This window comes from Antechinus flavipes, chromosome 3 (assembly GCF_016432865.1).
Source record: "Antechinus flavipes isolate AdamAnt ecotype Samford, QLD, Australia chromosome 3, AdamAnt_v2, whole genome shotgun sequence".
NCBI lineage: Eukaryota > Metazoa > Chordata > Mammalia > Dasyuromorphia > Dasyuridae > Antechinus > Antechinus flavipes.
Window position 1 is genome coordinate 84,491,797 of NC_067400.1, and position 12,912 is coordinate 84,504,708.

At 34.2% G+C, this 12,912-nt stretch overlaps 1 protein-coding gene across 1 annotated transcript in view; it reads left to right on the top strand.

Annotated features, from left to right (window-relative positions):
- ORC2 (origin recognition complex subunit 2) overlaps window positions 1–12,912 on the top strand; it is a 40,694-nt gene that overhangs the window by 10,794 nt on the left and 16,988 nt on the right. Inside the window, exons 7-10 of the mRNA XM_051983808.1 lie at window positions 1,918–1,975; window positions 4,612–4,799; window positions 7,745–7,843; window positions 9,797–9,906. Coding sequence (XP_051839768.1) covers window positions 1,918–1,975; window positions 4,612–4,799; window positions 7,745–7,843; window positions 9,797–9,906 — 455 coding nt within the window. The remainder of the gene's footprint in view (window positions 1–1,917; window positions 1,976–4,611; window positions 4,800–7,744; window positions 7,844–9,796; window positions 9,907–12,912) is intronic.

Consider the following 12,912-nt stretch of genomic DNA (forward strand, 5'->3'; position numbering starts at 1 on the left):
TGGGCATTTAACATACAGAAAGACTTTAAGGGTTTTGTGACAAAAACAGCAGAACTAAATGGAAAATTTGACATATAACATTCAGGAGAAATATAAATATAAGGTTCAGTTATAAAGATTCTAGTTTAAATCATTTATTTTTTTATACATGAAAATATCAGTTTCTTTTTCACTGTCATTTTATTTGGGTACTTTGAAAGAAAAGTTTTGGGCTGATTCTAAAAAAAATAATAAAACTTGAATGAGGCAAAAAAGGAAAAACTGATACAAAAGAAATTAGTAGGGGAGAGTGTAGAAAGTGCTGAAACCTTAATCTCTTTGGGAATGGAGTAAAGAGGGAACTATAAAGAAGTATATAAAAGTCTTCAAAATTCAAAAAGAAATAATTGGGCAAGAAGATTAGGGGGAAGAGGACTAAGAAGGAATTCTTGGAGAGGTGGATAGCTTAAGGAATTGGGAAGACAAGGTAAGTGATAGAAGGAAAGTAAAAGAGTAAGAAGAATAGGAAAAGGATGAAAAGGATAGTGAGAGGATATAGGAGAGAAGAAAATATGCAAGTAATTATAACTTAGAATATGGATTGGAGCAATTCACCCATAAAGTGGAAACAGATAGTAGATTAAAATTTTGAACTCAGTAATATATTGCTTTCAGAAAATGTCATAAAAATGAAAAGTGTGTGTAAACATAAAGATCAGAAATAGAATTTATGTAAAAAATTCATGATCTTAGACAAAGTTAAAGCTAAAATAGATTCACTCAAAAGAGAAAAATAGGGAAATCACACTATATATATCAGCCATGTTAATCAGTATTGTACTAGACTATTTAAAAGAACTAAACATTATAAAGTTAGAATATTGCTGTGGTGTAGGAAATGCTGAACTGGCGGAAAGTCTAGGATTTATGAAAGAAGATGTTATTCACCTGCAGAGAAAGAAGTGTTATTTATATTATGAATTATATATGTGTATGATTTTATATATATATATACATGTATATATGTATATATGTATGTATTAACTTGTATTTTATCTTATTTAAAACATAATTTCTTTTTTAAAAAAAATAATAGCCTTTTATTTTCAAAATACATGCCAAGATAATTTTCACCATTCACCCTTGCAAAACCTTGTGTTCCAAATATTTCTTCTTTCCTTTTTCCCACCTGTCTCCCTTAGATAACAAGTTATCAAATATAGGTTAAACATAAAACATAATTTCTAATACTTTTGAGAATTACTGTGGTCTTTCCCTATTGGAACCTTAAGAATATTCTATTTTTCTTTTGCATTGTCTCTTTTTTTATCCCTGTCATATTTAATGTCATCTTCAATCAGTCTCATCCAATTTTCTTGGATTCTGTATCTTATTTTTAAAGAAAAATGCTAAAATCCTTACAAAGTATTAAGCTTCAGCCTCCAACTCTCTCTGAATCTCCACTTCTACTGACTCTTGACTGAGGCTCATCCTTTTATATTCCCTTTTAGAAGTGTGAACTCAAAGATTGACTCCTCCTCTGGGAGAATGGGTTTGTGGGTTCCTGACTTGTGAATCTCCTCCAATGAACTTGTGAATCTCATACTGAATCCTGACTTGTGAATCTCCTAAAAGTGTGAACTCCAATGAGTACTTAAATACATTAGTGAGCTAGAGAACTTGCTTGCTAAGTACTATGCTAAATTAGATAAGTGACTTAACACTTTGTAAGGATTCTAACAGAAAAAAAAGTTGATTTTTTTCCTTTCAGGGGTCATGTGCTACTTTTTTACTGTAAAAGGCTACATAAATGCATTTTTAGTATTCTGCTTTTTTATTTAAGGAGAAAACAACTTTCTTTCTTGTAGTTTTACTATTAAGACTTTGCTTGTTCATTAGACTAGGTGACATTTTTAAAAAACTATCCTAATATTACAGAGTGATGAGAAAAATGAATTTCTATCAACACCTTACAGACTAAGAAAAAGGTTGACAGGTATGTACTTTGCATAAATTCCCACTAAAAAGAATAGAGTTGTCTCTGATATGTTATATCTCTGCCTTCTTGGGGAGGTACAATGGGGAAGGAGAAGGGAAGGGAGAAAAAAATGGAAATTAAAATCTTACAAAAAGTAAATGTTGAAAACTATCTTTCGTGTAATTGGAAAAAATAAAATACTGTTAAGTGGGGGATTGGGGGAAAGAGTGGGGAAAGGCATTAAGTTATTCTAGAGTTTAGAGTGGACCCATAAAATTTCTTATATGGGAAAAAAAGATGTAATTCAAGTATGATTTTCTCTAAAATATTGCCTAGCTATTTTCTTTCCATATTATTGTTGTGTATTGTTTCTTCTTTTTTACTCTTCCATTCATTTTTCAGCTTCCTTTTAATGTATTTTTTCCCTATTAGATTATAAGCTCTTTGAGGACAGGAATTCTCTCTTTTCTTTCTCTTATTTAATGCCCAGTTCTAAGCACAATGCCTGACATATAGTAGCAGCTCAATAATTGTTTATTGACTGGTTATGTCTCTTTATTTTGCCATTATATGCAACCTTGTATTATCATTTATCTTTTTGTTAATGTTCCCTATATATCTGTATAGAAGACAGTCTTCTTGAGAATAGGAATCATCATCTACAATTTTTATGTGCCTTGAATATGACCACAGCACAGGATAGTTCCTTGCACATAAGTATCAATGAGTTTGTCAATGACAATATAGTAAATCATACTGACATTAATCTGTTTATTTTGATTACAATACCATTGTTTTATGTAGATGATATATCACTTAAGTCTCTTATTAAACACATATGTCTTGTACTGAATACTCTTTGTTGGTCAGGAAACATTTATTAAGAACTTGCTATGTAATAGACACAGTGTTGAGTGCTGAGGATACCAAAAAAGGGCAAAAGATTTTTCCTGATTTTAAAGAAGTAATATTCTTATGGGGTGTACAACATATGAAAGGAAGATATGTCCAGATGGGAAAGGAAGAAATGACTGGCCTGGGTACCGTCTAGAAGGAACTCTGCTGCCCTCCCTCCCCTTCCCTCTTTTAATTACAAGGGTTCTAAGAGCAGGAGTTCCTGAAGAGCTGTGTTACAAGATAATGAGGTTTCTGGGATATGCTGAAGGGTTTTGAATGCTAAACAATCACCAGAATTTATTGAATAGAGGGGTGACATGATCTGATCTGCATTTCCAGAAAATCATCTTAATGGAATAGGAAGGGACTTTGAGGCAGACAAACCCACCAGTAGCTATTGTAATAATTAAAACCTAAAGTGATGAGCACTAGGACAGCACTGAGGTGGCAATGCCCGGAGAGAAGGGGGCCTATTTGAGAGATTAGGCAAAAGTGAAATCAATAGACCATGGCAATAGCTTTTGCATGTGAGAGGAAGTAGTCCAGGATGATTCCTAGGTTGTGAGCCTGAGGGACTGGAAGGGTGGAGGTGCCCATAATAATTGGTAAGGTAGTAGTTAGGGAGATTTCAGAGGAAAAGGTAATAAAATCTGTTTTTGACAATAAGTGAGTTTAAGGTGCATTTCATATCTGAAATATTTTCTTTGAGACTATGTACATTGTATGACTAAAAATTCTAGTAGTGAAATGTTTGAGGCCATTATCTCCTGCTAAGACTTAAATTTCAAGGTTTTGTGCTATAGCAGTCATGTGAACTAGTCCTTAATGGTTTTTTCCCCCCTGAGGCAATTGGGGTTAAGTGAGTTGCCCAGGGTCACACAGCCAGGAAGTGTTAAGTGTCTGAGGCCAGATTTGAATTCAATCTTCCTAACTTCAGGGCTAGTGCTCTAACCATTGCGCCAACTAGCTGCCCCTACTTGCCCTTAATTTTCGACTGTTAAGTACTTAAAATTCATTTTAACATACAGTATATCCTTACCAAGCCTTTTTGTTTAGCTATTGTTTGTTTACTCTTTTCCATAATTGATATATTCGGTCAACAAACATTTATTAAGCACCTACTATGTGTCATACATTTTGTTAGGCTCTAGACATACAAAGGGGAAAAAAAAGAAACAATTCTGTCCTCAAGTGGATAAAATTCCATCTGGAGATTCAGCATAAATATATATTAAATAAAGAGGAGCTAAATGGGGGAGGGGAGGGTTCAAGGGAAGATATTAACAACTGGGGGGGAAGGGGGAGGCTGGAGGAGTAAAGGAAGGCTTCATATAGAATATAGTACCTCAGCTGATATTTCAGGGAAAGTAGAGATTCTGAAGAGTTTAAAATAAAGAACTATATTGCAGGCTTAGGGAAGTGGGAATGTTATGTGAGCAATAAAGTGAGTTTGCCAAAGCCAGAGAATGAAGAGAAGTAAGGTATAATGAACCTGGAAAGGCTTCTTGGAGCCTGGTTAGGAAGGACTTTAAATTCTGGAATTCATACTTGCTTATTTGAGGCAGTGGGGAGACATGGTTGCTTATTGAATAGAGGAGTGAGAGGTTAGCACTGTGCTTTTGAAAGATGAATAAGCATTGATTAAAAGAGTGCCATATGTCAGGCCCCACTCAGTGCTAGGGATAGAAAGACAGACATAAAACAGCCCTTTTTTATTGGTTTTGCCACAAACCACCTATTGCTTTTTTTGGTCCTAGTTTCTACTTTGCCATCTGACACTGAAAGCGAATATTCTGATTCGAACTCAGAGGATGAGAAAGGAGTGAAACAGGAAGAGGAAGAGAAGATAAATGAAGTAATGGATCAAAAGAGAGTTGTGAAGCACAAATCATCATCATCATCTTGCAAAAAAGTATCAGCTAAAAAAATGAAAAAAGACACGACAGTAAGTGGGGAAACTCTTCTGCTTTAAAGAGAGATTGTTCATGAGCAAAGACTAAATCTAGAGAACAGTATAGATTTTAAGAAAAGAACTCTCTCTAGGGGTGGCTTCTTCTCTAGTCCATTTTAACAGTTAAATACTTTATATTTCAGTAGTTTTACATTTGGAACTATACATAAAAAATACATATAGGTATCTGTTTAATTAGCTTCGGTTGATTTTATTCCATAATGTCTTACTAAATATTGGAATTTTTATTTTATTGTTCAGTCATTTCCAATTCTTTGTAACCCCATGTGGGGTTTTCATGGCAGAAATACTAGAGTAAGTTTGCTATTTCTGAGTCTTGAGCTCATTTTGTAGGTTATGTTACTTGCCATACAGCAAATAAAGGTCTGAGGTTAGATTTGAACTCAGAAAGTTGAGTCTTGCTGACTTCAGCCTGAAATTCTCTTCACTGTAATGTCTAGCTTTCCCCCTGAAGCTTATCCAAAATGTAAATGAATTGCTGTCATAAGAAGACTAAAAGATCTTGCAATAACATATATGCTCAGAAAGCTATTAAGCTGTGCATACCTTTTGACACAACAATACTGCTATTAAGTGTATAACCTGAAGAGATAAAAAGAAAAGGACCCATATGTATTAACATGTATAGAATTCTTTTTTTTGGTGGCAATGAATTGGAAACTGAGGGGATGTTCAACAATTAGGGAATGGCTGAACAAGTTGTGACATACAAAAGTCACAGAATACTCTTTTTCTATAAGAAATGATGAAGGGAATGGTTTTAGAAAAACCCAGAAATACATGTATGAATTGATGCAAAGTGAAATGAGCAGACCCAGAATAATGTATACAATAACCACAATATTATAAAGATTATCAACTGTGAAAAACATAGAATCAATATCTGATCAAACAGTAACCCACCACAGTTCCAAAGGACTTTTGATGAAATCTGCTAGTCACTTCTGGATAGAAAACTGAAGGACTTGGAATGCAGAAGGAAACATATTCTTTCTCTCATTCCTACCCTCCCTCCCAGCCCCCACTTTGGAAGGGGTAGGGGAATATAGATAATGCAGAAATTTGTTTTGCTTAATTTCACATTTGTAATAGATTTTGTATTTCTTGTATTCTCAATGGGTGGAGGTGGTGGGGAATGAGGGAGAGAATCTAGACCTGGAAATAAAATTTGTATTTTAATTAAAAAAAATATCGCATAGTTGGCATTTATATAAAGCTTGCAAAATACTGTATAAATATTTTTTTGGTGGTGTAGATAAATAGGTTAGTTCTTGAATTCAAATTTTCCTTTACACGCTTAATGGATGTATCATCCTAAGCAAATTCCTCAACCTTTTTTCTTTTTTTCTTTATTTTTTTTTTAATTTCCAAAGGTATTATTTAATGATTGTGTCCTTTTCTGAAAATATTTATTACCAGCATTGGGAGTGTATATCTAGTGGAAGGAATTCAGTAAATAGAATATTATATATCAAAGATTTCAAGGCTTCACAATTTTAGAACATTTATCATGAATCATGAAATGAAAAGGAAGAAAATATTTGAATAATGACTTCTTGACTATTTCCATATATCAGTTGTTTAAATGAAAACATTTTGAATTTCTTTAGACATAGTCATTTTAAAGGAGATGGTATGATGGTGGTGGTGAGGAGGGAGGTGAACATTCTTTAGTCTATGTTAAAGCCTGTCACTTAATCTTTTTCATCTTCATTTATAAAAGGATGGAGTTGATGATCCCTGAGGTTCAGTGTTAGTTTTTCATTTCTCATGGTTGATGTGTAAACCATAAATGATTAGGACTAGAATCCATGATCTGTCTTTTAGCTGTCTGTGATAGTTTTTTCTTTGACTTAATAATCCTGCTTCTTAGCCATCACATCATTCTTATGATGAAATAATTCATTATTCATTTGCTATAATTTGATAAACAAAAATATCCTCTCAATTTCTAGTTCCTTGTTGCTATGACAATGCTGCTTATAAATGCTTTTGTTTATAGAGGTCTTTAATCTCTTTGATCTCTTTGTGGTTCATCTTTTTCAAAACTACTATTTTTCCAGGTCACGAAATACTTTATCTCTGCAGAATCATCCAAAGAGCAGGGGTTGTCATCACAGAAACATATGACCATTTAAAAAAATGGACCTGGGGCAGCTAGATGGCACAGTGGAGGGAGAGCACCGGCCCTGAAGTCAGGAGGACTTGAGTTCAAATGTGGCCTCAGACACTTAGCACTTTCTAGCTGTGTGACCCTGGGCAAGTCACTTAACCCTAATTGCCTTGGCAAAAAAAAAAAAAAAAAAAAGATGGACCAGTCACATAATGAGAATGAGAGATGGATAACCTAATGCTCAATTGGTATCCATACAGTATTAAGAAAGCATAAGGAAAAGACCTCAGCACATTGGGTATATGGAGCCTCAGTGTACATGAATGAGAGTTATATAAAAATGGACTCATTGCCATCTGCATTGTTGGAGAACAAACTGGCTTTGAGGATATAATAGTTCATGGAGTTTGAATTCATGTTGCGTGTATGTGTGCGTGCATGTATGTGTATTCTTTTAATTCTACTCTCTGCTCTGAAACACTTCATATAAACATTCCCTTATTTTGAATTATTCCTATTTGTCTTTTTTCTTTGGGGGAGGGGTGTGTATGTGTGATAATAATAACTCCATTAAATTCTTATTAAAAATCGTGAAAATGACCCATAACCTGAAATGGAGATTGTAAATGTGTAGGTAATCATCTACTACAAATGGAGACATAGGTTTCCTTTAATTTATAGCCTTTAAACTAAAGGCTTGGATAAGAAAAATAATTTCATGTGTTTTCAATTTCCTGTTACACTTTTGATGTAGATTATCTTGAACTCACTGTAAACCAACCTCTCTCTCTTTTTTTTTTCTCAGACTGATTTAGTAGAAGAGTATTTTGAAGCTCACAGCAGTTCAAAAGTTTTAACGTCAGATAGAACATTGCAGAAACTAAAGAAAACTAAATTGGATCAGGTATGTTGTCAAAATCGTTCAATTTAACATTTAAAAAATGGATCTTTAGATGGAAATAGCAAACTATGGAGAGTTAACACATGTAAAAGTATCACTTGTAATAAAGTCAAATCTAGATGACACCATAGTACACATTTACTGATACTCATATTCTTTATTGTGTTACATGGTAATTAGATATGAGTGGTAAGAAGTTTGCAAAAACGATTGTAATTTGTTTTGTTTTATGTGGACAGAATAAATTTTAAGAGTTTCTTCCTGCCTTTATTTTGGCAGTATCTGTATCAGCATTGGTATCTTTGTTTTCCCTTTTATCTTATACATTTTAGTCCTATTATTCAGCCATATCCATTGATTTTCCTAAAGTTTAAAAGTTTTTTTTCCCCATTTTTTAAATACTCTATCTGAGGAGGCCTAGGGTTCCTAGGCCTTCTACCACATATATAGTTTTCTGAAATTCCTTAGGTCTTTTCACTCTTTCCTTTTGTATCCCACCTTTCCTAAAAGGTGGATTTGTTGGCTCTTGGCATTTTGCATTCAGTTGTTCTCTGAGTATCTTGAATATTGGAAGGAAAGAGATTGAAGATCAGTCACTTAATAAGCATTTATCTAAGCATTTATCTCCCTACTGGGAATAGAAGGATAAACATGACCTATTCCATTCCTTCCCTTTTGAATGACAACTTTTCCCCAAACTGCTTGTCAAAAATAGTCTGAATCAGGGAATGCTTCATGGTTTTACTTACTAGTTCACCTAATATGATTTCAGAAACAAAAGAGGGTGTCTCATCATCCAAAAATATTTCTCCATATCTCCATGCCAGAAATTTCTTTAGATGGACTTACTCTACCTAAAGCTTTTTTATTCCTTGGTCAGAAATAAGAGGCTTATATTGAAAATGCCTTAGAGGCTAAATATACTTAATGAATGGAATTCAGTTATATTAAAACGTAATCAGTTAGTGAACTGAAATGAAAGAAACCTCTGTCAGAGGCTTTCCTCTTATGGGAAGCTCTTACAACAGAAAAAGTGTGTTGTAGGTGGTGTGCCATGACCTCAAGAACACAGGGAAATGTCACTTAAATCTTTTGGAAATTTAGTTTTCTAATCACCCAAGCAGGAGTGGGTGGACTAAATGGTATCTACAATCCTTCTCAGCTCAAAATACAAGGCACTGTTGAGAATAGCCAGTTACTGCATAGCTGATCATCTCACAATATTGCTGTTACTTAGTATTTAGTACATTTAATTTTGCATAAGGTCGTGGAAGTCTTTCTACTCATCATTTCTTAATAGCACAGTAGTATTCAGTCATAATCAAATTTTTTTCAGTCATTCCCCAATTGATGAGCATCACCTGAATTTCCATTTCTTTGTCCTGAGAGAAGAGCTCCTAGAAATATTTTTGTACATATAGGTCCTTTTCCTTTTTAAAAAAAAAAATCTCAGGATACAGATCTAATAGTGATATTGCTAGATCAAAGGGTATGCATGGTTTTATAGACCTTTGGTTATAGGTCCAAATTGCTCTACAGAATGATTGGATCAGTTCACAATTCCACCAACAATGTGTTAATATCTCAATTTTCTCATCAATTTTTAATGGTCTTCTTTCAAAGCTATACTTTGTGGCTCTGAGATAAGCTTTATCACTTGCTTATGATAGTGAGTTTTTATTTAACTCAGATAGGGACTTCCTGCAGTATTATCTCCTTTACAAATTCATGTATAGATACTTGTGAAGCATTTAAAATATTTAAGATATTATTTTAAAGGATCCACAAATAATTCTGAAGCAGGATTTTCCTCACCACTAACATGCTAATTTCAAAACGCTCCTGTTAGGAAACCAAGTCACCTGAGAATCTTTTTGTATGGAAAAACTCTTAGCTTTGTTTTACTTGATATATGTGAACCCACGGTCACTTTTTTTTTTTTTTGTTAATTTTTAGCAAACTTTGCACAACCTGTTGAGTAAGTTTTCTCCTTCCTTTTCTGCTGAGCTAAAAGAATTAAATGAACAGCATGAACAGCTATTTCACAAGTGGATGTTACAATTACAGTAAGTATGATGATTTCAAGTACTTATGGGAATAATTGAATTTATGCTTGAACACTGCTTTTTACTTAAAAGTTTTATGCATTATTTTGTTTTATGCATAAGCTATGTGTGTTGTAAATAACCACAAAAAGCATACAAAACATCTTTTGCCCCTGAGTAAAGATTGAAGCACCTGAGGGGCAGAGGAGTACAGTGGAGAAAGCACAGCTTCTGCCGTCAGAGGATTCCAGTTTAGATCCCACTTCTGCCACTTTTTATCATGGGCAAGTCCCTTTATTTCTCTGAGCTTCATTTTCGTGACTGTATATTGAGATTGTTGGACTAGGTAATTTCTCATATCCCTGACATCTCTCTATCTGTGATGTAGTGAAGAGATACAAATTGCCCTGTGTCACATGGGAATGTATATGATGACATAGGATGTGAATATGGTTATGGTTGAGTCTCCATTAGCTAAAAGATAGTTTTCCTACTTTCCTCCCCCTAAAATTTTTCTCATTCTGGGCCTTAGTATTTAACTCAGTTCTAATTCCATGACTGGAATTGACCATCCTTGGAAGCTCTCTGAAACCTATTTCTCCAGCTTTCTATATTGTTTATCAGAATTTGGACTGTCTTCTTCCCAGTTCAGTCATTTCAGGATCAGTTTCCTTCAATCATTGTTAAAAATCTATGGCAGTCTATCCTTTCCCTAGAAAATAGTGAATATTTTCTTTCTGGGCTATTCCCCTAGGAATTTTTGCTTTATACCACCTTACCCCACCCTCAATCTTTGGTCCTTTTGAAAGCAGCTTATCTTATCTGATTCTCTTCTCTCAGCTCCTAGGAACAGGCTCTACTGCTCCATCTGTTGACTGGTGTAGTCCTAGAATGCTCTTTTTTTTTTTTTTTTTTTCCTTTTTCTTCTGATACCTATTGTTAGACTACTTGATCTGCCCAGAGCTTCTTGAGTGTGGTCTTCCATAGTTAATTGTCCCCCACCCCTAAACAAATTTCATCCTGCTTTTAAGTGGGCCTATCTCTAACTCCTTATTATCGGCTTAACTATTATTAGACAAATATTAGGGCCAGTAAAGTCTGGACACCTTCAGTTTCTCTATTAGGAATGTAATCATTTTGTTATCACAAATTATTCTTAGCCTTTCCTTGGCTTTTCCTCCTCTTCTTGGTAAGGAATTACCTTACTCCATCTCCTAAAGGACACTTCCTCCAAACCTATATGCCATTGTCATAACCACAAATTAGAATTGTTGGTCATATTATTATGTCCAAATGTGTTTACTTTCCATCAATTAGAACTATTTCTCTATAGTACCCCCTCCCTAGAATATTATACTTAGAAGTACACATGATTTAGTGTTCTTAATGCTCTTCTCAGACATGCCATTGCTTTAGAGCCATCATAATTTATTGTCTTCTGAATTTATTGATGAGCTCTCCGACACGCCACATTAGTCTCATTCTTAATTTTCAGAATCAGTTTCAACTTTGGTCTTAGTCCTTGGTGAGTCCAAGAATTCTTAGTACTGAAAAAACAAAGACCAGATTATTCATCAGCTTCCTAGAAAAATGAACCCCTCTTCAGAGGAGCTTCTCTTGCTATGCTGGGCTTGCATTAATAGAGATGAGTAATGGGACAGCTTTGTCACTCTCTGCTGTTTAAGGCTTTAATGCCATTGAGTTCAGAAAATGGAAAAGACCCAGAAAGTAGGATTGTACCAAAAATTCATAAGTTACCAAAGAACAGGAAAAAGTGAGAATAAGAAGTTAGAAATCTAAGATTCAAATTATCCTGTACTCAGCATTCTCCTTCTCTGTCAGGACTTGGGATGGTGTGTATGGTCTGACAGGTGAAATCATAAACTAAGTAAATCAAGAATTTATTAGCCAATTTGCTTTCAATAAAAAGAGATAACTAGGTGGAGGACCCCTCTCATAACATGCTTATTCTGTTCTTGAGTGGCTTTGTATTCTGCATTCAGTTTGTCATGTAATTCTTTCAGCTTACTTGCTAACTACAGCATATCATTATCATATTGCCATGGTTTTCTTTCCCTTTGTACTTCACCAAAATATTCTCTACTAAATATCCCTCTTTAGGTGTGAGGACTTCCACACTGGTGAATACTTTTTTATTATACAATGCTTTCCTGTCTCCTGTTTTATCAAATCTATTCTTTTTGAACAGAAAATACTGAATAACTATAGTCAAGGGTTATATACCCTACCAGGTTATACCTATTCATTTATATTTACCTACCTTTTTTCTTTGCTTATTATCCATATTCCAAAGAATTATGTATAGATATATAAGCTAGCTAATACCATTTCTATCTTCTTTTTCTTACTTGGTTTCTTGTGATCACAGAGCACTTTTGCTGCTGTTTTTATATTATACTTGTTGACCTGTACAATTTATATTTAGCTTAGTCAACAAATTCAGCTGTTGCATTCTGTTAATAGATAATCTGGTTTTTAGAAGCTGATTCTGGGCTTTGTTTTGAATTTGTCCTTTATATTTTCAAAACTACCTAATTAGATTAGACAATCTGCAGATAAATATGTAATTCCTTACCTTCTTTATATGTACTCAGCAAAGAGCCCTTTATTTGTCTGTTTCGTGCCATGGTCCAGAAAACTAAATCTTAATCTCTGACATTTTCTTAGCCGGCTGGTTTACTTTAAGTATTTTACTTTATTTTGTAATGTTTTCAATGTAAGAGAAAAAGAAAATACCGCCTGTGCTCCTGAGTCCTTTAGTCTCTTACCCATGACTCCATAAGCTTTTGGAGTTAGAGGCATAACATGGAATTCTTGTACCTGTCCCAGATTCGCTTGGATATGGAGAAGAAAACAAAAGATAGTGCATCTGTGAAATTGGACTATTAGAGGAAGTGCTGCTAAGGATTGACCACAACCAGGAAAAAGTGTAGCTCTCTCCCCTTTCTCTTGGTTGCCAGAAACCCCTGTAACAATTTAATTCATCTCCTGATAGTTATCAGTGTA